Source organism: Loxodonta africana, unplaced genomic scaffold (genome assembly GCF_030014295.1).
Source record: "Loxodonta africana isolate mLoxAfr1 unplaced genomic scaffold, mLoxAfr1.hap2 scaffold_126, whole genome shotgun sequence".
In the NCBI taxonomy this organism is placed as follows: domain Eukaryota; kingdom Metazoa; phylum Chordata; class Mammalia; order Proboscidea; family Elephantidae; genus Loxodonta; species Loxodonta africana.
In genome coordinates this window covers 574362-598686 of record NW_026974887.1, presented here as the reverse complement: position 1 = coordinate 598686, position 24325 = coordinate 574362, and the positions used below count along the sequence as shown (strand labels likewise).

Below are 24325 nucleotides of genomic sequence, written 5' to 3'. Positions count from 1 at the left end.
ATGGGGTAATATCAGACAATTTGTAAAAAATGATTCTACAGCAAAAATAAGTCTATGGATAATCTTTGAGGATTAGATTCTGAAAATTGAAATAATCATCCTAACTCTGATAACCTTATAAGGTGTTGAAGATAAAAAAGTTAATGTAAATGAAATCACTTTATAAGATGGAGAAGGAATGAAAATTGTAACCTATTATTCCAAAAATAGAAAAACAATATTAATTGAAAATGCCATTTATTAATAAATTAGAAAAAATTAAATATATTTTTATGCCCGGGTACAAATTTTCTGACCCTGATGGTGGCCCTCCAGGAACAGATATTACTTCTGTGTGGGAGGTCGAATCCAGAGATGGGATTTGACTCAGGTTCCTTCCTGTTGCTATATTCTAACTATTTAAAATTGTGGCCATTCTGTAATTGAGATACACATCACAGTGCATGAACAAATGACTGAATTGTTAACATTGTGGTCTAGGTTTCTGCATGTTGGCCTGGTCTTAGTGACATTCTGCTTCTGAGAACACCCTATTATTAAGGTGGGTGAATGGGAATTCACTGGGGTGGGGATTAGCCTCTGTCAGTGGAGATCTAGCCTCGAGGGCTACAACTGAATGGTATAAATCTGTGCCTTGTCACAGCTGTTCAAACATGCCCTCTGCCCTCTTATATCCCAAAGGAGAGCATTGGATCCATGATGTATCTTCTGAGAAACTGAACAAAAACAGTTTCTACTTTGATCTTAACATACAATCCGCTGAGATTCAAAAGAGACCTGAATGATTCAGTAAATTCTCTGCTTGGCTCCCTCGTCAGCAATCCTTTTTAATTGGAAAGAATATAAATAAATCCCTTGGTAAAACAGAATGTACACTTCTTCATTAGATTCATAGATACCTACAACTTCTGCTTTAAATCTCTCTTCAAAAGCAATAAAAATCGTAGTTCGACAAATTTGACCAGTATTTAATGATTGGATGGCTTTTCTCCATTTATATCCTGGACAGCTTACTTCCACAGTAAGAAAAACTAAGCTGGAATCATTTCACCTGGTTCTTGGACTCTCTGGAGAAGTTGCTTTATGCGAACGAATCTTGGGTGAGATAAGATCTTGGATTAGACTTGAAATGATTAGAGTCTTTATTTCTACAACTTTCCACTTTTGACCAACTCTAAAAACTAAGCTCTAAGTGTTAACTTTATTAATGTATTCTTTTTCCTAAAATTAGTGATGTTTAGAGGGTAATGCTTAAATTTTAGATTGACAGTTTTAATTTAGGAATGAGCTGAATTTTTGTATTTCTTTATAGGTAAAACAAAACAACTACAAAATTTTCTTATAAGCAGGTTTACCTCTAGGAATGACGGTGGTGGTGGTGACAGTGGTGATGGCAATGACAAAGATAGCAGTGGTGGCAGTAGTAATGATTGTGGTGGTGGCAGTGTTGGTGATGATACTGGTGTTGGTGGTAATGGCAGTAGTAGTTGCAGTGTTGGCGACGACAGTGGTGACCACAGTGATGAAGGTGGTGGTAGTGGTGGGGACTGCCTTGGTAATGCTGGTGGTTTGGTGACGGTGAGGATAGAGGTAATTTAGGAGCATTCTGTGGAAACACTGAGAAATTATTGTAGATTCCAATACCAAAAATTAAAACATTATTGCCACTTCCGTTCTACAAAATTCTGCTGGAGTTAGTTACAAACCCACAAATTTGCCATTAATTTTTATGAAAACAAAGCAAAACATGGGGTAATATATGCACTAAAGAGGTTACTTTAAAGTACTTTAACGGTAAGAGAAAAACCTAGCTTGATACTCAGGAAGCTTCAGAGCTACAAGTCCACTGACTATATAAAACTGACAGTCCAAGTGCAATCACTAGAGCCATCTAGGTACTTAGATTTCGATGGAGGTATTATATATAGCCCAGGTGAATTCAGAAAGAAATATCAGCTCCAGAGTCCAGCTTCCTGGATTCAAAAGCAGGCTATATTATGCAGTAACTCTGTGGACTCAAGGAAGTGAACAAGTCACTATGCTTAATAAATGTTATTGTTATTACAGTTATTATTTTGAGATGAGTACATCGATTATTGACAAATCTACTTAGAGAAAGAATAATTGTCCTTTATGAAAGGAGTTTAAATGTTTACTTACTAAAAATTCTTCTGAATTATATTCTGATATAGAATGCATGCTTCTATAATAATAAAAATAATACAAATGAAAAGGAATTGATATAAACAAGAAAGACAAAACTGATAGAAACATAAAAGCTGTCTAATACCTTATTGTCAGGCATGACCATTTTGTAAGGAGAATTTACCAATATCTTTTTTTTTTATCCAAGTGGATCCCTGGTGGCACAGTGGATAAGAGCAACAGCTGCTAATCAAAAGGCTAGCAGTTCAAATCCATCAGCCGCCCCTTGGAAAACGTTTGGAGTAGTTCTACTCTGTCCTGCAGTGTTCTGAGTTGGAATCAACTTGACGGCAATGGGTTTGGTTTGGTTATCCAAGTGTAAAATGTTCCTATCCTGTGATTTTACAATTCTATTGCAGAAACTCACTTTACAGAAATACTTAAATCTATTGCTATATATCTTTACCTGTATCTATATTGTTATAACCTGGCCCAGTTGCTGTCTAGTTGATTCTGACTAACAGTGACCCTAAAGGACGTGGTAGAACTGCCTCACAGGGTTTCCAAGGAGCATCTGGTGGATTCCAACTTACCATCTTAGCTCTTAACCACTGTGCCAAAACTCATAGCAACCCTGTAAAACAGAGTAGAGCTGCCCCTATAGAGTTTCCAAGGAGCACCTGGAAACTGTTCAGCAGCTGCAGGTCTGAACCACTATGGAACCAGGGTTTCCCTGATATAGTCATAGATATATCAATACAAGACATTCACTGTAGCATTGTAGCAGCAGAAAATTGGGAATATTATAAATCTCCTTATACTGACCTGGAATGTTGTCAATGATAAATCATTGATTAAAATTCAATGTACAGTGCATTTGCATACATGATGCCAGCAATGTTTATATAAATTTATATTATTAAAATGCATTTATAAATATGCAAATTCAATATTTCTAAATAAAAATGCAAATCTGGAAGGATAAATGACTTTTAGCTAATTACACAGCTAAAAAGCGTTCCAGAAGTCGAAATTAGAACCTGATGTACATAACTCTAAGACCTTAGCTTTCTGTTCTGCCCTGAACCATGTCTCTTATCCCTCCTTCTGGGTCTTTGCACATGCTGTCCCCCTGCTGGGAATAGCCTTTGTCTAGCTTTAAAACTTCAATAATTTACTTTTCTTTCATTTCTTCAGTTATCACTTATTTCTTTGTCATTATTTTAAATTTACTAGGTCTGCCCTTATTTAAGGAAACAAGCCACATCTGATGCTTTTTATTGTTCAAATTTGCAGCATCCTCTGAGTTTTTAAAATACTTGTTGTCTGCTTAAATAATTAGGGAATAAGAGGGAAGTGGACTGACAAAGAAAAAGAAAAATGTTAACTAAGATTGTCCCTTTCTTCATTTGAGCGGTCTTTCGAAAATGTTCTTCAGTGAACCATTGTGGAAAGAGAAAAGAAATATCACAAAAGTAGCTGAGGGTTGTGATTCAGAGCTGAATTGGAAATTTGGGGTATGGTTTGATCCTTGATTATGGCTGAAGCAAGTCTAGAAATACAAATGTTTACCGACTAAAGCTGATAGCTGTCATCATTGAGTCTGACTGACAGAGAAATAATAGCCAGTCCCTGATATCAAATCCACTCTCAAGCCTGGAGAAAGGGCTAATACTAGTATTCTCTATTCAGTTCAGAGTTCACTGCCGTTTCCTTTTGTTCTATAAAATATCATTAATTGTATTGGTGCCCACTTCATCTTTAGTAATCTATTAAGAACCTTGAGAAATGTGAAGTCCCAGGTGATACAGTTTATGGCCTCGGCTGCAAACCAAAAGGTTAGAGGTTTGAATCCACCCAGAGATACCTCGAAAGAAAGGCCTGGCAATCTATTTCTGAAAAATCAGCCATAGAAAACCCTATTGCTCACAGTTCTACTCTGACATTCATGGGGTCACCATGAGTCAGAATCTACTCCATGGCATCTGGTCTAGACTTTGGTTGGCAAGTAACTGTCACTATGTTGAGAGCATTATGAATTTCCCCTGAGATTCATTCTGTCAGAGATATGTGAGAAATAAAGCTGTCCAGCTTCCACTAGAATCCACAGGTATCTTTTAAAAATGTAAGCCTGATTTATAATTCAGGCTATTTACAATTAAGAAATTATAATACTCTTTTGTTTTATACTCTCCCTTGGTTTCCCATTGCCCTCAGAAATTCCTTGCCTTGTCCTAAAATTCTCTGGTTTACCTGGTTACTGCCTCTACCTCTCCAAACACACATTGAGCCAAATGAATGACGCCAAATAGTCACTAACTATAAACACTATGTTGCTTTTTTAGATTTTCCGACTCTCAGCCAGCGCTCATATCAGTACCTGGTAAATGCGAAACCAAAACAATGTGACTGAATTCATTCTTTTGGGTCTTACGAAAAACCCAGAGCTGAGGAAAATATTTTCTGCTGTGTTTCTAATCATGTATGTTGTCACCATGTTGGGAAACCTACTCATTGTGGTAACTATGACTGCAAGTCAGAGTCTGAGGTCACCTATGTATTTTTTCCTTACTTCCTTGTCCCTCATGGATGCCATCTTTTCTTCTGTCGTCGCCCCCAAGATGATTGTGGATTCCCTCTCTGAGAGCACTACCATCTCCCTCAAAGGCTGTATGACCCAGCTCTTTGCAGAACATTTCTTTGGTGGAGTGTCAATCATCCTTCTCATTGTGATGGCCTATGACCACTATGTGGCCATCTGTAAGCCCCTGCACTACAGGACCATCATGAGTTCTCGGATGTGCTGCCTGCTGCTGGGAGGGGCCTGGGTGGGAGGATTTTTGCATGCAATGATACAGCTTCTCTTCATGTACCAAAAACCTTTCTGTGGTCCCAATGTCATTGATCACTTTATGTGTGACTTGTTTCAGTTGCTGACACTGGCCTGCATGGACACCTGCGTCCTGGGCCTCTTGGTCATCCTCAATAGTGGGGTGATGTGCGTGACCATCTTTCTTATCCTCATTGTCTCCTACATGATCATCCTCTGCTCTTTGAAGTCTTATAGCTCTGAAGGATGGCGCAAAGCCCTGTCTACCTGTGGCTCCCACCTCACAGTGATTGTCTTGTTCTTTGTGCCATTTGTTTTCTTGTACGTAACACCTGTGGCCACTTATCCCATAGACAAGGCAATGGCTATGTCGGAGTCTATCATCACACCCATGTTAAATTCCTTGATCTACATCCTGAGAAGCACAGAGGTGAAAAATACCATGAAGAAACTTTGGATGCAATGAGAGACTTTAGATGGCAAGTAACTGTCATCATGCTGAAAACATTATGAGTTTCTCCTAAAGAGAAGTCATTCTTTCCAAGATGTGTGAGAAATAAAACAGCCCAAGTTCCAGAAGAATCCAGAGGGATCTTTTAGAAATACAAGTCTGATTTATTGTTTAGGATATTTACAACATAGAAATTATGATACTGATTTTCAAGGTTTCTTTTCTTCCTCCTAATCTCATCCTTGTGGTGGTTACCCTTTCCCCTTTAGCCTTCCCCAGGTCAGTCCTTTTACCTCACTACTGGAACTCCATTATCAGATCTAAGAGCTATAATTCATTTTGTAGTTTTTCCTGTTTACAGGTAAAGTTTAACTATACAAACTTTTGTCCATAAAATGTACCTTTCACATGTGTGCACACAAGTTATTTCTCAAATTCGAGTACTGTGTAAGCCCTTCCTAAGGAGAAATCAGTTCTTTTGAATTTCGGCAATGATACGAATCATGATTTCACATTTCTAATGTAACGAGGTGTTAAGATTGAAATTTTGGCTACACATGATAAGTGAAATTACAAAGTGCGTTCCAGATCACACCATACCTGCTACTACAGTGAAGGCAGTGAATGATGAAGATAAGAACCCTCACAACTAAGTAAAGAATATGAAACCTGGTCAGTATAAACTGGAAGAGTGGTTTGTGAGAACAGCTTTGGATGTAGAGAATTCCCCTGCCCCACCATGGGAGTAGAGGTATGCCTGCCTCTCATGTCGGTACTCGTTTCTCTGATGTTTCTGTGGAAGGACATGTTTGGAGTTACCTACTCTGCCATTTGGCTGACATCACCTCCTACTTTAATTTTTAATTGTCTGTCAACCAGAGGTCATAGTACCTTAAAATTCCAGTCAAGTACCTTAAAATTTGTTTGTATTTGTGAGTGTGTGTGCATTTACACATACATGTGTACGTGCATGCTGAAAGGGCACTTCTAGAGAGTGCTATTCTGACAGACTAGCATATGATCCTCCACATTGGTGGCTGCAGGGACTGAGATCAGAAAAATCTAGGCAGAAAGAGAGACTTAGTGGTATCAGCACAGGATTGCCCAGTAGGGCAGGCTCAGCTACAGGTGTCCAATGTATCATCTTCAAGGAGCATCCTATCAAATGCTCATACTGGCAAAATGACAATCTGAATTCTGCAACTTTCCAGTCTCCTACAGATTGGCTCATGTTGACCAAATTCATATGGTACTAGAAAAAGATTTGTAAAAGGAATTTGGTGGACACACATGCACACGATTATCCTGTGATTAGTCAGCACATTTCTTTCTGGAGAAAAATGTCTACAAGAAGTTAAATTACCAAGTGAAAATGGTCAGGTGTTGATAGAATCCAAGTAAGGCTCATTATAGGTTGTTTACAATGGTTATGAGCTTTAAGTACTCATAGTCTAATGCAGTCCTCTCAGAATATTAAATGTGTATATAATGGACCAATAACATGTTGATATACATTGACTGCTTCCTGTTAGGACTGTTTCCTGTTAGGAGTATTTCACCTTTCCTGTCCATGTAACAAAAACTAATGTGTTAAGGAAGTGTAAATTAAATACACCATATTTATCAGCTGAAGTCATAATTTGCTACGCCATAACTTTTTCATGGCATTTTTCACTTCTGCATTCCTCAGTATATATATCAGAGGGTTGAGAAAGGGTGTCCCAATTGTATAAAACACAGCCACCATCTTGTCCACTGGAAATGTAGCTGGTGGGTGTGTGTACATGAATATACATGGACCAAAAAACATGACTACCACAATAAAATGGGAGATGCAGGTAGAAAGAGCTTTTCACCTTCCTTCTGCACTGTGGTTTCTCAGAGAGTATCAAATGACAACATAGGATATAAGCAAGAGCGTGAAACTCATCATGCATATGGCCCCACTATTGGACACAGCAGCAAACTTATCACATAGTGTCCATGCAGGCAAGTTTCAACAAGGGCTGCAAGTCACACAAATAGTTATCAATCACATTGGGACCACAGAAGGACAATATCAAAGCCAAGGAAATCTGTATTGAAGAATGGATACAAGATCCCACCCAGGCCAGAATCACCAGCACACCACAGACACCTGCTCATGGTGGTTGTTTATATTGCAGCAGCTTTCAAATGGCCACATAGTGATCAAAAGCCATGAGGATGAGCACAAATATCTCCATACACCCAAAGAAATGGGCTGCAAAGACCTGAGTCATGCGCTCACGGTAGGAAATGGTCTTCTTCTAGGATAGAGCATCCGCAATCAACCTGGGTGCCGTAGTTGTAGAAAAGCAGACATCAGCAAAGGACGGGTAGAATAGGAAAAAGTACTTGGGACTCCCAAGGGTATGACTTGTCTTAATAGTCACCACAATGAGAAAATCCCCCAGCAGAGTCAAAAGGTAAAGAATCAAGAAGATTCCAAATATTGCTTTCTGCTTTTCAGCATCCTGTGTCAACCCAAACAGAATGAATTCGGTCACACTGTTATTCATCACTATGTAAGTGGCTGTAGGTGGGATGAATTTGACAAAGGTTTAATCTGCAGAGAGAAAAAAAGTGACATTTTGGGAAAATCATTTGGCTAAACTCTGAATTAATTGGTTCTGTTCCATGTTCTGTTACCTCCAATTACCTTTGGCGTGCACCAAAATTCCCCAGGAATCTTTGTAAATCTACAGATGCACAGACCTCTCCCAGATTTATCTGTTGATTCATTTAGAAACTGTCTGATTGGCCCAGCACTTTTGTATTTTTTGAATAAAAAAATTATATATATATATATATGCCTCCTTTACAAACTTTGATTTTTTACCAAGACTGAGAACTATAAAACTTGTTCTTTCCCTGGGCAAGTGACTTAACTGCTTTGAAACTTGGCCTTCATATGAAAAATGAAGTACCAATATCTGCTCTACCTTATTCTGAGTTATCATGAGAATTTAAAAAAAGATTTACACACAGACATTTACATGACTATGTGTTTGATGGAAACCCTGGTGGCGTAGTGCTTAAGTGCTACGGCTGCTAACCAAAGGGTCGGCAGTTCAAATCCGCCAGGCTCTCCTTGGAAACCCAATGGGGCAGTTCTACTCTGTCCTATAGGGTGGCGATGAGTCGGAATAGACTTGATGGCACTGGGGTTTTTTTTATATGTTTGATGCATTATGCATCTTATCTATGTGCTTTGAAATCTGAAAAACACCATTCCAATGTAATTAAGCAATAATTTTATTGTTGGAGAATTCCTTCTTAAGAACATATTTTCAGTTCTGTTGACTCATTTTTGTGTCTATTATCCCTGGCTCTTTAGGATCTTGAGTGGTATATGCTTTACAACTAAACTGTTTTGACAATTTATCATCTATGCCTCTAGTAGTCAAGATGTGAGCTTCTCTGATGTTCATGACATAATGAATGTCTGGATGATGTTTGTCTTACTTATCTAGTGCTGCTAGGATAGAATTACCACAAATAGGTGCCTTTAACAAACAGGGGGCTAGAAGTTTGAATTCAGGGTGCTTTCTGTCTCTGTTGGCTCAGAGGAAGGTCCTCGTCTCTTTGAGCTTCTGCTCCTGGGTAATCTTCATGTGGCTTAGTATCTTTCCTCCCCTATCTTGCCTTCCCAGCTTTCTTGTTTCATCTGTTTTATCACTAATTCTGTCTCATTAACATAAAAAAGACAACCCATCCCCAAATAGGAATATAACCACAGGCATAGAAGCTAGGATTTACAACACGTTTTGGGAGGGTGCAATTCAACCCACAGCGATGCTTTTGGTTGGCATGATGGAGGGAAACTACTCTTTATCTTTGTCTTGAACTTATTCCCTTAACTTAGCTTTAAAATAGAATATTGAGCTTCTCTATCTATAAATTTGACTTGCATATACTTTCTAATATTCTAACAACCTCAGTATTGTTTTTACTCATATATAACCTTCTTTATTCTGAATTCCCCAGGATACTTCTTCTAAAAACTTTATTTGGAGATCATTAATAAAGTAAGACATTATGCAATATGTACTAGAAGAGAAGAAACCACATGCAGAGAGAAAAGCACAAATTTCTCAAGGATAGATTGAAAAAAAAAGTGAAGAATTCAAAATTATGTAAAAAGTGAGCTATAATTTTAACTGGAAAGATCCAAGTTCCAAACCAAGTTCTATTAGATGTAAACTTTCAGACTTAGAACTGAGAGGAGATATGTTAGCAGAGTGATCAATACATAGAGTCTGAAGTCACATTGTCTAGTTTCAAACCTCACCCCACTGTTCATCAGAGGTGTGACATTTAACAAGTTCTTTGATATCTCTGTGCTTTGTTTTCTTCATCTGTAAAACAGAAATAATAAAATAATATATGCTTTAAGGTTGCTGCGAAGATTAAATAACTTGACTTAATCAGATTATTAGATGCCAGTACTCAGTACCCATAATAAGAGTGGTTATTTTCATTATGATTTTCACTACTGGATTTACAAGAGAGATTTTCCATTTTTCAAGAATATTAATTCAAATTTTTTATATATCCATAATAAAGCTATACCATTGCATTAAAATATTAAGTTCCTTTGCTGAGTGGCTGAAATCATATCAGCACTGTGGATGACAATAGTTTTCTTATGATGATCAGAAGCTAGGATTGAGAGTTCTAAATATCTCTAAGACATAAAAAAGAGAAACATCAATCAAAAGTATGTAATAGCATCATTACAAGGGACCCATGATAAGAGGAAAGCAGAGATAAAACAAGATCTTGGTAGTGAACAGTTTGGAATCAAAAGCAAAGGAATGTGGGCATTTAGATGACAAGAAATGAAATAAAAAATTTAGTGGTGGTAAGGCACATGCTATATTAAGAAAACAGATCAGTATGAACCCTCTAGTTTGGTCAGACTCAAAAGCTGTGGTAGAAAAGTTGGAAAAGTAAGTCGCCTTCGTAGCTGAAGGCCATAAAAGCCAAGTTATAAATATCTGATATTCTCTATTGGCAAAGTAGAAAATTTGGAGGCATAAAAACATAACAGCACCTTCTATTAAGATTTATCAGGCACCTACTCCAAGTTGTTTAATGGAATTTAGCCATCTTTTTTTTTTTTTTAACTGAATTTAGTCCATTTGAACTTTGAGCTTTTCTATAACAAAGTGCCTATCTTCTTCAAGATTCTGGAGACCTACTGAAGACTTTCTTTCCGTCCCTGCACTTAGAAAGTCAATGGAGAGGATTCAAGTAGATTCACTGTAAAACACCAAATGAAATCCGTTGCCATGGAGTTAATTTAGACTTCTGACAACTCCGTGTGTTACAGAGTAGGACTGCTCCCGAGGGTTCTCTGGGTTGTAATCCTCACAGAAACAGTTCACCAGGACTTTCTTCCACGGTGCCACTGGGTGGGTTTAAACTGCCACCCTGTAGGTTACTAGACAAGCACAGACCCTGTACACTGCCCAGGGATCTGGATTCACTGTAGCCTCAACAAAATAGAGACTGGCTCTGAAGTTATCCCAAATATGATTCATCAGTGGCTTCAGACTTGTCACTTCCTTTCTTAAAGAAGGATCCAAAGTGCTAACTCTCAACTCATCTCTGTGGGAGGCAAAAAACATGTAGGGAGCCCAGAGAGGTGGATTATAATCTCATCTATGTCTTTAAATGTCACTTGACCTTGGTCAAGTTGGTTCGTACCTAAGCCTGAATATCCTTACTTTCATTGAGGGCGCTCAAGAAAATAATTTTCCTCTCAATTTTAACATAAGAACCTTGTCACACAGTAGAGCAGTCATTAAAATTTAAATAAAAAGTCTCACACAATTAGATGAAATAAAAACAGTATGTATTGCTATACTCGTGTAGGTTTTCACTGTGAGAATGATTAACTCATGCTTAACAAAAATACAGACTGGGATATAATAAAATGGATAGTTCTGGAATTCTTTAAGTGGATTCTCACAAGCTTTTACTGAGATGCCTGTTCTACATTTCTAAACAGCGAAGGAGAACATAAATTCAGCAATCCCCTCTCCCTCATTTTACCCCATTGTCATCCCTTAAAAACACGAAGTTCGCATTCAAAAAAATGTGATGAGTCATAAATAAAATGGTTACTATGATTTTAATAATCTCTGTCTGCGGTGCTCATCATGGCTTTCAAGCCCTCCAGCTCTGTAACAGAATCTTGCTTTTTACTTTTCTTCTCCGGACTTCTGCCAATGCATGCTCCAGTCAAGTCTGACACTTAATGTTTCTCATTAGTATACCCAGACCATCTCATTCCGATTTTTTCACATCCGACGTCAGCTGAACACCCCTACCTCTGCTACAACCTAAACTTTCATTTCTACCTATGGAGAGAGTACCCAGTTCAAAAAACATCTCCTCAGAGAAGCCTATCTGTATTTCCCCAAGTCACTCTCTTGCTAGTGGCCTTCCACAGCCCAAAACTAAATATTTGTTGAATCATGTAGTCCCTGATTATATTCTTCTCTCATTTTTGCTTCAACATCTTTTGTCCATTGATTTTATAATATCGCATGAGTTAAGTAAGGCAAGTTAGCTTTTTTCTACTTTGTGCACTTTGTGTTAAGCTGGGAGGCAGAGTTTAGCAGAGAGCAGTTAGAGTAAATCCAAGACCAAAACCAGTCTTTGGTCTCCATAGCATTCTCTCTAACACTTCACCCTACACTGCCGTACAAAACATCAGTCTCCAGCTATCCAAATAGAGCCAACACAAAGCCCAGGAAACATAAACAGGTAAAGAAGGAAGCTGCTGGCGTGTTCATGCATGGAAATTCCAGAATGGGTAAAACAAAGAGATCAGCATTTTATGTTCATACTTGAAAAATAATACTGAGGAGGGGGTAAAGAAAAAAAAAAAGAGTCAGATCAAAAGGGAAAAAAATAAGTCATTGTGGCTAAGAGAAGGAGGAAGGATCAGGATGGGGATAAAAGGGAGAAATCCCTAGGGCAAGCAAGGGTGAGCAAAGAACTATGTTAGGGATTAAATAGTCTATCCCAGGATTTTATTAAAGAGATTTCTTCTCCCTCCTCCATGCCTCATGTTGTCTTTTTCTCCAACTCCAGAAGTAGGTGTGGTTTTAGGCTCTAAGCAGGGTTGACGGTGGGTCCTGGACACCCAATATTGTATTCACTTATGCATCCTCATGCTTTTCCTGAACTTAAACCTTGCAAATAGTCTGAAGGTAGGATATTCTTTCAGGTTGGTCTTGGTGCCAGGGAATAGTTTGTTTCACCCCCTTTTTTCCATCAGAATTGGCCTCAGAGGCAGGGATGCACCAAGCAGAGCCCAGTGAAAGTTGAGGGTCCCTGAAACATCAGAACCTTCCCATCACTGTGGGAAATACGTTCCTGGAACTTCAAGTTTCTTAGGAGACATAACTAGATGATGGTAACTGTCCTAAAAAAATGGGGTGGTGTTGGAAAATTATACAGAAGCAGCACTGAAATGGGAGGCAAGAGAAAGGAAATATTTCAGCGGGGTTTGAAAAACCTACCTTTTTTCTTGTAAGTGAAGGAATAACATTCAACGGAGAACTCATAGTCTTCTCTTTTTCAATTCTAATTTACTTTGAAGATTAACTATGCACAGTGCATTGCAACATGCAAATTGTACTTGAGATAGGTCTACTGTGGCTTTCTGTTGCAGGAGCTATCAGAAGAGAAAATAAATGCCCCACAGATAACTAACTCTTCCTAGAAGGCCTGAATTAAACTCTATGAAAGGGTCTGTAATGCTAGCAAGAGAAAATTTTTTTAAGTTTCTTATTTCTGCACTTAAAATTTTCTAAAACAAAAAATATTCTCATTATTCTATGGTAGAAATTTTTCTAATGTCAGTTCTACTACCCTCAAAACACTCCCTGACAAAACACATGAATTAAGTATGTCTTTTTCTTCTTCCTTCAGATATTTATAGGGGTTTCATAAAAGTTCACAGATGCCCAGAACTGCATTCCAGCCTCCAGAGGCCAAGGACTGCATTTCTCCCCACTCATCGACTCAACGGCACTGGGTTCAACCCTGAGAGATTGGCTCAATGAGCTACTTTGCACAGCTAGCCCAACAGCACAGCAAACCATGAAAAAATATAGCAGCAAACCATAGGGCCAATTAATCCCAGACAAGGTTGTCCACAGTCAGATTTTGTCCTCAGAGCCCTCCTTTCTACTTCATTTGTCCTAAGGGACACCTCCAATTTCAGTTACCAAGTGTTCATGTAGCCACATCTCTGCCTCCACTTCACCCACACACTCTGCTGTAAGGAACAAGCACACTTTCAAACTCACATTGATATGTAGACCACTAAAAGTTACCAAGGAAAGTTACCAAAGGCTTTCTCCTTTAAGTACAATCTTTTCAAATGGTAGGCAAATCTCAAGTAGGTGTGATGCGATTGAATTCTCTGACTCCATTGCTTATGTTTATGTGACTTTAGACAAGTTTATTAACTTCCCTTACTTTCCTATTATGGAACATATTACTGTTAACTATAATAATTATTATTAATCCTAATAATATTAATAAAATATATAACAGAAATTTACATGAAAATTATGAATTAAATTTTCCACAATTTCTAAAATATTTTGAAGTTGATAAATCAGTAAAAAAAAAAAAAGAAGGAAGATGACAGAGGGATTTAAATTTACAACAAGTAACACAAGAACAATTAATTAAAACAAATTTTATTTAAAGATTATTTTTAGCATTGATCTTTTGGACAGAAAAAAACACCAATTTTGAATATGATACTGAAGGAAGTGAGGGACAAGCCATGCAAATATTTGGGGGAAGAATAATTAAGACAGAGGGAGCAAACTGTGCAAAGTTTCTTAGGCAGGAGCATAGCTGGTGTCATGCAAAATGTTGGCAGGAATAATGGTTTATATGTCACAATGGGAAAAAAAGAATTAATAGAGTTAGCAGAAGTAGGCTGTAAATAATGGAGATATGGTTGGAAATTGTTGTTGTTGTATATTGTCGAGATCTGATAAACAGGAGCCAGCTGCAGGATCCAGAACCAATAAAAGCCCACATGCCCTGTCACAATATCCACTTACATTCAATGCAAGCCACATGCCCAAGGAAACTCCCCTTCCACTGATTTACCACTCACAGCAGATCCCATCATGGAGGTGATCACATAACATCAAATCTCATCATGGAACTGATCACAACATCCCGCAACTATCAAACCACTGAGAATGATGGCCTGGCCAAGTTGACACACAACCTTAACCATCACAGTTGGGGAGGAGAGTTAGAATGAAAAATGGAGGCTATGGTGCTGTAAAATATTCCCGGGTGTGCAGTGGTTAAGCACTTGGTTGCTTATCAAAGGTCAGCAGTTCAAACCCACCAGCCACTCCACAGGATAAAGAAGTAGAAGTCTGTTTCTGTAAAGCTTTACAGCCTTGGAAACCCTGTGGGGCAGTTCTACTCTGTCCTGTAAGGCCTCTATGAGTCAAAATCAACTCCAAGGAACTTTTTTTTTTTTTTATTGTAGGGGATTTAAAATATTCTCATAAAAAAAAAAAAAAGGCAATCACTAGTTTGAATAATATTTACACAATTTCTACTAATCTTGAGAATGTATAAAAACCATGGACTTCTTATTGGGCTTTATGAAATAGCACTATCCACTATAATGTGAACACTAAAGATAGAGATTTTCATTTTATCACTGGTACTTGTACTTGACAATAATGGGGAGTCCTTGCTTCTGTGAATCCATTCTCTCCTTCCTCTTCAGTAATAGGTGATACCTAGGTTCATGATCTCCCCAAAAGAGCTCACTTTCCATAGCTTCCTTTGCAGCTTGGTGCAGCTCTGTGACCAAGTTCTTGTCAATTGGATGTGAACAGGAGAAATATGTGTAACTTCCAGGCTGAAATAGCAAATGTTGACATTGTACTTCTCAAGCTTATTTCCCCTTCTTGATACCTAAAACCGGGGGTGAGGGGTGTTACAGCTATAGATGATAATGCTGTAGGGCAATTCTTCTCAAACTATAATGTACATATAAATCAACTAGGGTGAAAAGTCAAATTATGATTCATTAGGTCTGTGTTTTATTGACTCTGCAAAGGCATTTGAAAGTGTGGATCGTAATAAATTATGGATAACATTGTGAAGAATGGGAATTCCAAAACATTTATTTTGCACCTGAGGAACCTGTACATAGACCAAGAAGCAGTCGTTTGAACAGAACAAGGGGAATCTACATGGTTTCAACAAAGTTGTGCAATCAGCATTGTATCCATTCACCACACTTATTCGATCTGTATGATGAGTAAATCATCCAAGAAGCCAGAGTATATAAATAAAAATGCAGCACCAGGATTGGAAGACTCATTAACAACCTGCAATATGCAGATGACACAACCTTGCTTGCTGAAAGCAAAGAGGACTTGAAGCGCTAACTGATGAAGATCAAAGACCACAGCAATCAGTATGGATTACACCTCAACGTCAAAAAAACAAAAATCCTCACAATTGGAACAATAAGCGACATCATGATAAATGGAGAAAATATTGGAGTTGTCAAGGATTTCATTTTACTTGGATCCACAATCCACACTCCTGGAAACAGCAGTCAAGAAATCAAATGACGTATTTTATTGGATGAATCTCCTGCAAAAGAAATCTTTAAAGTGTAAAAAAGCAAAGATGTTCACTTTAAGGACTAAGTTGCACCTGACCCAAGCCATGGTGTTTTCAGTAGTCCCATATGCATGTGAAAACTGGACAATGAATAAGGAAGATTGAAGAAGAGTTGATGCCTTTGAATTATGGTGTTGACAAAGAATGTTGAATATACCAAGGGCTGCCAGAAGAAAGAACAAATCTGTCTCGGAGGAAGTACACCCATAATGCTCCTTAGAAGTAAGGATGGTAAGGTTTCATCTCACTTACTTTGGACATGTTATCAGGAGGGACCAATCCAAGGAGAAGGATGTCATGCTTTGTAGAGGGTCAGCAAAAAAGAGGAAGACCCTCAACGAGATGAATTGACACAGTGGCTGCAACAATAGGCTTAAACATAACAACAATTGTGAGGATGACACAGGACCAGACAGTGCTTCTCTCTGTTGTACGCAAGGTCTCTATGAGTTGGAACCAACTCGATACCACCTAATGACTAATAACAAGGTCTGCAGTTGGCCTAGGATTCTGCATTTCTAACAAACTCGTAGGTGATGCCAGTGATACTAACAGGCGGATCACACTATGAACATAAAAGTTCTAGGAGGTGACCAAGCAACTGCTTGGAAGTAACCTGGGTCTTGTAATGAAAAAGAGAAGAGGTACTGCCCTTCCATCCTGGGCCATTTACATGGGACCATTATATCAAGATGAATAAAATTCCTATATGTTAACCCACTCTATCACTGGGTTTCCCTTTCATAGAAGCCTAGCCTTACTCTAAGAAACTATAAAACTCAAAATATTATCCACAAGAAAGATGCAGCAAAGTGGCAAGGTACAAGATCAAGACACAAACCAGTTGGGTTCCTCTACACTAACAAAGAGAATTCTGAAAGGAAAACAAGAAAACAGTACCATTTAAAACAGTGCACTATTATGGACTGAATTGTGTTTCCCCCAAAATAATTGTTATAATTCCTAGTCTTTATGCCTGTGGCTATAATCTCATATGGGACTAGATTGTTTTGTTATGCTAATTAGACAGGATTAAGGCATGGTGCTGAGCTATAAGAGATTAAACAATCAATCAAGAGAAGCAGAGATGGGGGAAGTGAGATACCTAGCCACATGAAGATTGCCCAGGAGCAGAAGCTCAGAAGAGACAAGGATCTTCCTCCAGAGCTGACAGAGAAAGAAAGCTTTTCCCAGAGCCAGCACCCTGAATTCAGGGTTCTAGCCTCCTAAAATGTGAGCAAATAAATTTCTGTTTGTTAAAGCCACACACCTGTGGTATTTCTGTTATTGCAGCTCTAGATAACTAAGACAGAATTTGGTATCAGGAGTGGGATATTTGTTAACTAGAAGTGGGGGTGTTGCTGTAACAAATATCTACAATGTGGAAGTGGCTTTGGAATTGGATAATGGATGTAGGCTGGAAGAGTTTTAAGGTGCCTATTAAAAACCTATATTTCCTTGAAGAGAATGTTGGTAGAATTATGGACGTCAAAGGAAATTCAGGTGAGGGCTCAGGAGGAAGTGAGAAGAACTATAGAGAATCTTCTATCATCTTAGAGAATACATATGGCTCCAGGAAAAGAATGTTCTTAGAAATGTGAACATTGGATGTACTTCTGTTGAGACAATAAAAGAAAAAGATGAACATGTGACTGGCAGTGGAGGAAGTGTGATATTTTTTATGCAGTGGCAAAGAACTTGTCTGAATTATGTCCAAATGATGGAAGGTAGAACTTGTAAGTAATGAACTTGGATATCTGGTTGATGAGATTTCTAAGCAAGCTCTTAAAGGGGCCACATGGTTTCTTCTTGCTGTTTATAGTAAAATGCAAGAAGAAAGAGATGACTTAAAAATGAACTGTGCAAAATTAAAACAAAACTTAAAGATTTGGGAAATTCTGTTGTACAAACTATGAAACATATCTTAAGATGTTCACCAAGCATGTGGCTACACAATCTTTTTTTTTTTTTTTTTTAAGAGATTAAGCCTGTTACTGATGGATCTAATCAACTACCACAGCAGAAAACACATCATTTTAGGCTGAAGAGGACAGAGAAAAAGGAAAGAACGTTGTCTGTCTTTTGGAGTTCTACAGGCAGGAAATAGGCCAAAAGTAGCCACATCTGTGGTCTCAGAATGCAGAGGATTATGCTAAAGGCGTGAGAACTAATGCAGTTTATTCTGCTGGGATTTGTACTTGCTTGGTGCCCTTTAACCCTTCTTTCCCTTCAATTTATCCTATTTGTAATGGAAATATATAACCTGTGTCTGTTCCAACACTATTTGGGAAGCAGATAATCAGTATTCTATATTTCACAGGTTTACAAATGAAGATGACTTTGCCCCAGGATGGAATATGCCTAACATCTCACCCATATTTGATTTAGATGACTCAGAAGATGAGATTTGAACTTGGAGGTGATTTAAAATTTCTGGCATGATGTGATGGAGTGAATTTGTTTTGCATGTGGCAAGGACATGAACTTTTGGAGGTCAAAGGGTGGAATGTTATGGATTGAATCCTGTACCCCCCAAAAAATATGTTTTTGTTTTTTGGTTACAATCCTATTTGGGAATGGGCTTTGTTATGTTAATGATACAGGATTAATGTAGGGCGTGTCTTGAGTAAATCTCTTTAAAAAAATCTCTTTAGAGATACAAAAAGATTAAAGAAGAGAGCAAAAGAAGTAGAGATGGGGGAAGTGAAACTCCAAGCCACATGAATATTGCCTGGGAGCAGAAACTCAGAAGAGACAAGATCCTCCTCCAGAGTCCACAGAGAGAAAAAACCTTCCCCTAGAGCCAGCTTCCTGAATTCGGACTTCTAGCTTCCTAAAATGTGAGGAAATAATTTTCTGTTTGTTAAAGAAAAACACTTGTGGCATTTCTGTTATAGCTGCACTAGATAACTAAGACATCCCCCAAAATACCTCGGAATAAACCTAACTAGTTTTTTTAGTGGCATAAAAGGCTTATACAAGGAAAATTATAAAACACTGCTGCAAAACAGCCAAAGAGGCCTACATAAATGGAAAAACATCCCATGCTCATGGATTGGAAGACTTAACATTGTGAAAATGTCAACAGTACCCAAAGTGATCTACAGATATAACGCAATCCTGATCCAAATTCCAACATTTTTTAATGAACTGAAAATAACTAATCTTCAACTTTATATGTAAAGGAAAAGGGGCCTGAATAGCTAAAGCAATATTGAATATGAAAAACAAAGTAGGAGGCCTCACACTTCCCAATCTCAAAACTTATTATACAGCCACAGTAATCAAACAGCCTGGTGCTGGTTCAATGACAGACACACAGATCAATGAAATAGAATTGAGAACCCAGATGTAAATCTATCCATCTATGGGCAGTTGAGCTTCGACAAAGAGTTGAAGTTCATTCAATAGGGAAGCAACAGTCTCTTTAACAAATGGCACTGGGAAAACTGGTCAGCCATTTGTTGAGAAATGAAATAGAATCTACACCTCACACCATACACAAAAACTAACTCAAAATAGATCAAAGACCTAAATGTTAAACGTAAAATTATAAAGGAACAAAACTAGGGGACTTAATTTTTGGCATAAATAGCCTATCAAACACAACTGAAAATGCATGAACAAAAGATAATTTAGGTAACTGAGACATCCTAGAAATTAAATACTTATGCTCATCAAAAAAATTAAAAAGAGAACCTACAGACTGGAAAAGTTCTTTGACAATGACATATCTGACAAGGGTCTAATCTTTAAAATATGCAGAAAACTTCAATAATTCAACAAAAAAAGATAAACAACCCAGTCAAAAAATGGAAAAAGGACATGAACAGACATTGCACATAAGAGAATAGATATTCAGATGGCCAACAAATACATGAAAACATGCTCACATCATTAGCCATTATGTTATTGTAGTTAGGTGCTATTGAGTTGGTTCCAACTCATAGCAGCCCTATGTATAACAGAACCAAACACTGCCTGGTCCTGTGCCATCCTCATCATGATATTGGCCACTAGAGAGATGCAAATCAAAGCTACAGTGAGATATGTGACATCCCTGCAAAAATGGCAATGATGAAAAAAACAGAAAACAACAAATTCTGGAGAGGTTGTAGGGAGATTAGAACTTTTATGCATTGCTGATAGGATTGTAAAATGGTACTATGGAAAACAGTATTATGCTTCCTCAAAAAAGCTAAAAATAGAAATACTTTATAAGTCAGCAACCCCACTCCTAGGTATATACCCAAGAGATATAATGGTAGTGACACAAATAGACATAGGCACATCAGTGTTCACTGCAGCATTATTCACAATAGCAAAAAGATGGAAACAACCTAAGAGCCCATCAACAGATGAATGGATAAGCAAATTGTACATACACACAATGGAATATTACCTACACAACTATAAAGAATAATTAGTCAGCAAAACATCTTATAACACAGGTGAATCTAGAGGACATTAAGCTGAGTGAAACAAGTCAATCACAAAAGGACAAATATTGTATGATCCCGCTATTATAAAAAGTCAAGAATAGATATACACACAGAGAGAAACATTCTTTGATGGTTACCAGGGATGGGAGGGGGAAGGATGGGGATTCATTGTCTAGATAGTCCAAACCAAATCCACTGCCATCAAGTTGATTCTGACTCATAGTGACCCTAAAAAAAAGCCTAGAACTACTCCATAGGGCTTTCAAGGAGCAGCTGGTGGATTCAAATTGCTAGTATTTTGGCTAGCAGCTGAGTTCTTAACCACTGTGCCACCAGAGCTCCTTATCGAGATAGCAGACATTTGTTATTTTTGTTGATGGGAAAGGCAATACCAATATGGGCGAAGTCTACACAACCTGACGTTGGTAAATGAAGATACTTGGAAGTACACAAGAAAAAGGAAAAACTTCAGTAAATGCTACAACAAATAAAATTTTGCAACAACAGTAATAACAACCAAAAAAAAATACATGAGTGGTTAAGTAATGTCTTAGTCACCTAATGTTGCTATAACAGAAATACCACAAGTGGATGGCTTTAACAAAGATAAATTTATTCTCTCACAGTCAAGTAGGCTTACAAGTCCAAAATCAGGGCATCAGCTCCAGGGGAAGCCTTTCTCTCTCAGTGCTGGAGGAAGGTCCTTGTCATCAGTCTTTGCTTGGTCTGGGAGCATCTCAGCTTAGGAACCTCAGGTCCAAAGGAAGCATTCTGCTCCTGGCACCGCTTTCTTGGTGGTATGAGGTCCCCCTATCTCTCTACTTGCTTCTCTCTTTTATATCTCAAAAGAGGCTGGCTTAAGGCCCTTTCTAATCTTGTAGACCTCATCAGTATAACTGCAGTTAACCCATCTTATTACATCATAGTGATAGGATTTACAACACATAGGGAAATCACATCAGATAATAAAATGGTAGACAATCATACAAGGGAATCAAGACTTAGCCAAGTTGACAGATACTTTGAGGGGACACAATTCAATTCATGACACACATATATATATTTATATATATATCCACTGCCGTCGAGTCGATTCTGACTCATAGCGACCCTATAGGACAGAGTAGAACTGCTCCATAGAGTTCCCAAGGACCACCTGCTGGATTCGAACTGCCAACCTTTTGGTTAGCAGCCATAGCTCTTAACCACTACGCCACCAGGGTTTGCATGACGCATATGAATATATGTATATAGGAAGGTATTCGTGGATGCATAGGTTTGTCTGTAGGCACATGTATATATATGTGTGTGTGTGTTGCATATATATCCATATACATAATAAAGCACCTGGAAGCACAATTAGAGACTTCCTAGACAAATCTGAACAACTCTCAGGATTGGTTTAAGGGGTTACAAAGCTTAGGATCATAGACTCCTGAGATAACTTAGTCAATTGCCATAACATAATTCATAAAGTTAATGTTCTACACTCTAGTTTGGTAAGTAGAGTCTGGGGGCTTAAAAGCTTGCAAGTGTCCATCTAAGATACAACCCAACTCATCTGGAATGAAAGAGAATGAAGGGAAACTAAAGATGAAAATAGTCCACAGGACTAACAGCCCACATGAACCACAGTCTCTTCTAACCTGAGACCAGAAGAACTGGATGGGCCCGGATATGACTACAGACCATTCTGAGCAGGGACACAGTAGAAGGTCCCAGACAGAATAGTAGAAAAATGTAGAACAAAACTCAAATTTCTGAAAAAAAGTCATACCTACTGAACCAGTAGAGACTAGAGGAACCCCTGAGACTGTCACCCTAAGATATCCTTTAAATTTGGCACTGAAGCCTCTCCTGGTGCTCACCTATCAGCCAAATAATAGATTAGCTTATAAAGTAAACAATATCACCCGTGAGTAATGCGTCCCTTAAACAATCAACTGTATGAGACAAAATGGTCAACATTTACCCCAAAGCAAAGACGAGAAGTCAAGGAGGGGGAAGGAAGTTAGATCAATGCAAATAGAATGGACAAAATGGAAATAATGAGAATGCTGACAAGTTGTGAGAATTGTAACCAATATCATGGAACGATCTGTATAAAAATTGTTAAATCAGAACCTAGTTTTCTCTGTAAACTTTCACCTAAAAAACAATATGATATTAACAAAAAAAAACTCAAAATATTAATGAGACCACTCTCCTTTTTATGTAATAATACAGTAAAATTTGTGAAAGCTGGAACCTGTGTAAGGCAGAAATCTGTCAGAAAAAGAAAACTCAAATATTTTCCACCACGAGCTGCACAAAATGGTGAAGTACTCTGGACAGCAGCTGAGGTGTTGGAGAGTCAGGGTGAGTTCAGAAGCAGGAGAGAGGAGGATCAGGGACTGCCCAGAAGCTGGGAGAACCTACCTGCTAACATCCAGAGCACTGGCTCATTGCAGCCATTTTGGGACAGGGCAAGGCAACACCACAATCAGGGAACACAGAACAGGAGCTAATCTGAGGAAACTGTAGCTTTATTTTTTTAAGACAACACTAATTGGAGTGGGAGTTCAAAGTACATGCAATTGGAAGGAGGTGAAGAAAAACCATGGTGCTACGAGACAATGCTGTTGAATCTTGCTGAGGCCTGAGAAGGATGGGCACTAAGAAGGGAAGAGATTTCAATGGTAGCAAAGCAAGGGGAATACTTCAGACCAATGGGCAACACAGAGGGAAACAGCTGGCTCCCTGCACACAGTGGGAAAATTTGGGAGAGCCAGAAAGCTTCGTGGAAGCAGAGATGGTAAGACTTCATCACATGTACTTTGGACATGTTTCAGGAGGAATCAGTCCCGGGAGAAGGACCTTAAGTAGAGGGCCATCAGAAAAAAAGGAAGACTGTCAAAAGATGGATTGACACAGAGGCTGCAACAATGGGCTCAAGCACAGCAATGATGGTGAGGACGGCACAGGACAGGGCAGTGCTTCCTTTTGTTTTGCAGGGAGTTGCTATGATTTGGAACCTACTAGAAGGCATCTAACAACAACAACAATGGATAATGATAGTGAATATATTTTCCTATGTCTGTTGACTGCTTGGATGTCCTCTTTGGTGAATGTTCTGTTCATGTCCTTTGCCCATTTTGTGATCAGGCTATTTGCCTTTTTGTTGCTGAGTTTTTGCAGTTTTTTATAGAATTTAGAGATTAGGTCCTTATTGGGTAAGTCGTTTCCAAAGAATTTTTCCCAGTCTGTAGATTATCTATTTATTCTTTTAATAAAGTCTTTTCATGAGCATAAGTTTTTAATTTTTATGAGGTCCCAATTTTCTATTTTGTCTTCTATTTGTGTATGTGTTATGTTGGTTATCCTATTTTTACAAACGATTAGGTCCCATAGTTTTCTCCCTATGTTTTCTTCCAGGGATTTTATGGTTGTAGGTTTAATATCTAGGTCTTTGATTCATTTTGAGTTAATTTGTGTGTATGGTGTGAGGTATGGGTCCTGTTTAATTTTTCTACAGGTGGGTATCCAGTTTTGCTAGCACCATTTATTAAAGAGACTGTTTCTGTCCTGCTGAATGGTCTTTGACTCCTTGTTGAAAATCAATCATTCATAGATAAAAATATGTCCCTGTGGTCTATGTATCAATTGCTGAACAAACACCAGCCCATTTTGATTAAGTGGCTGTGTAGTATGTTTTGATATCAGGGAGTGTAAGGCCTCCTGTTTTGTTCC

The 24325-nt window shown here is 38.2% G+C and overlaps 1 protein-coding gene and 1 pseudogene across 1 annotated transcript; one reads left to right on the top strand and one right to left on the bottom strand.

Annotated features, from left to right (window-relative positions):
* The first annotated feature begins 2882 nt into the window (after positions 1 to 2882).
* Positions 2883 to 14125, top strand: LOC135229185 (olfactory receptor 4C6-like). Its single transcript, XM_064278931.1, has one exon. It carries the CDS (start codon positions 4533 to 4535, stop codon positions 5439 to 5441), a length of 909 nt encoding a protein of 302 aa, XP_064135001.1. The 5' UTR covers positions 2883 to 4532; the 3' UTR covers positions 5442 to 14125.
* On the bottom strand, positions 3468 to 17861 carry LOC135229184 (olfactory receptor 4C11-like; annotated as a pseudogene).
* Between the last annotated feature and the right edge of the window lie 6464 nt (positions 17862 to 24325).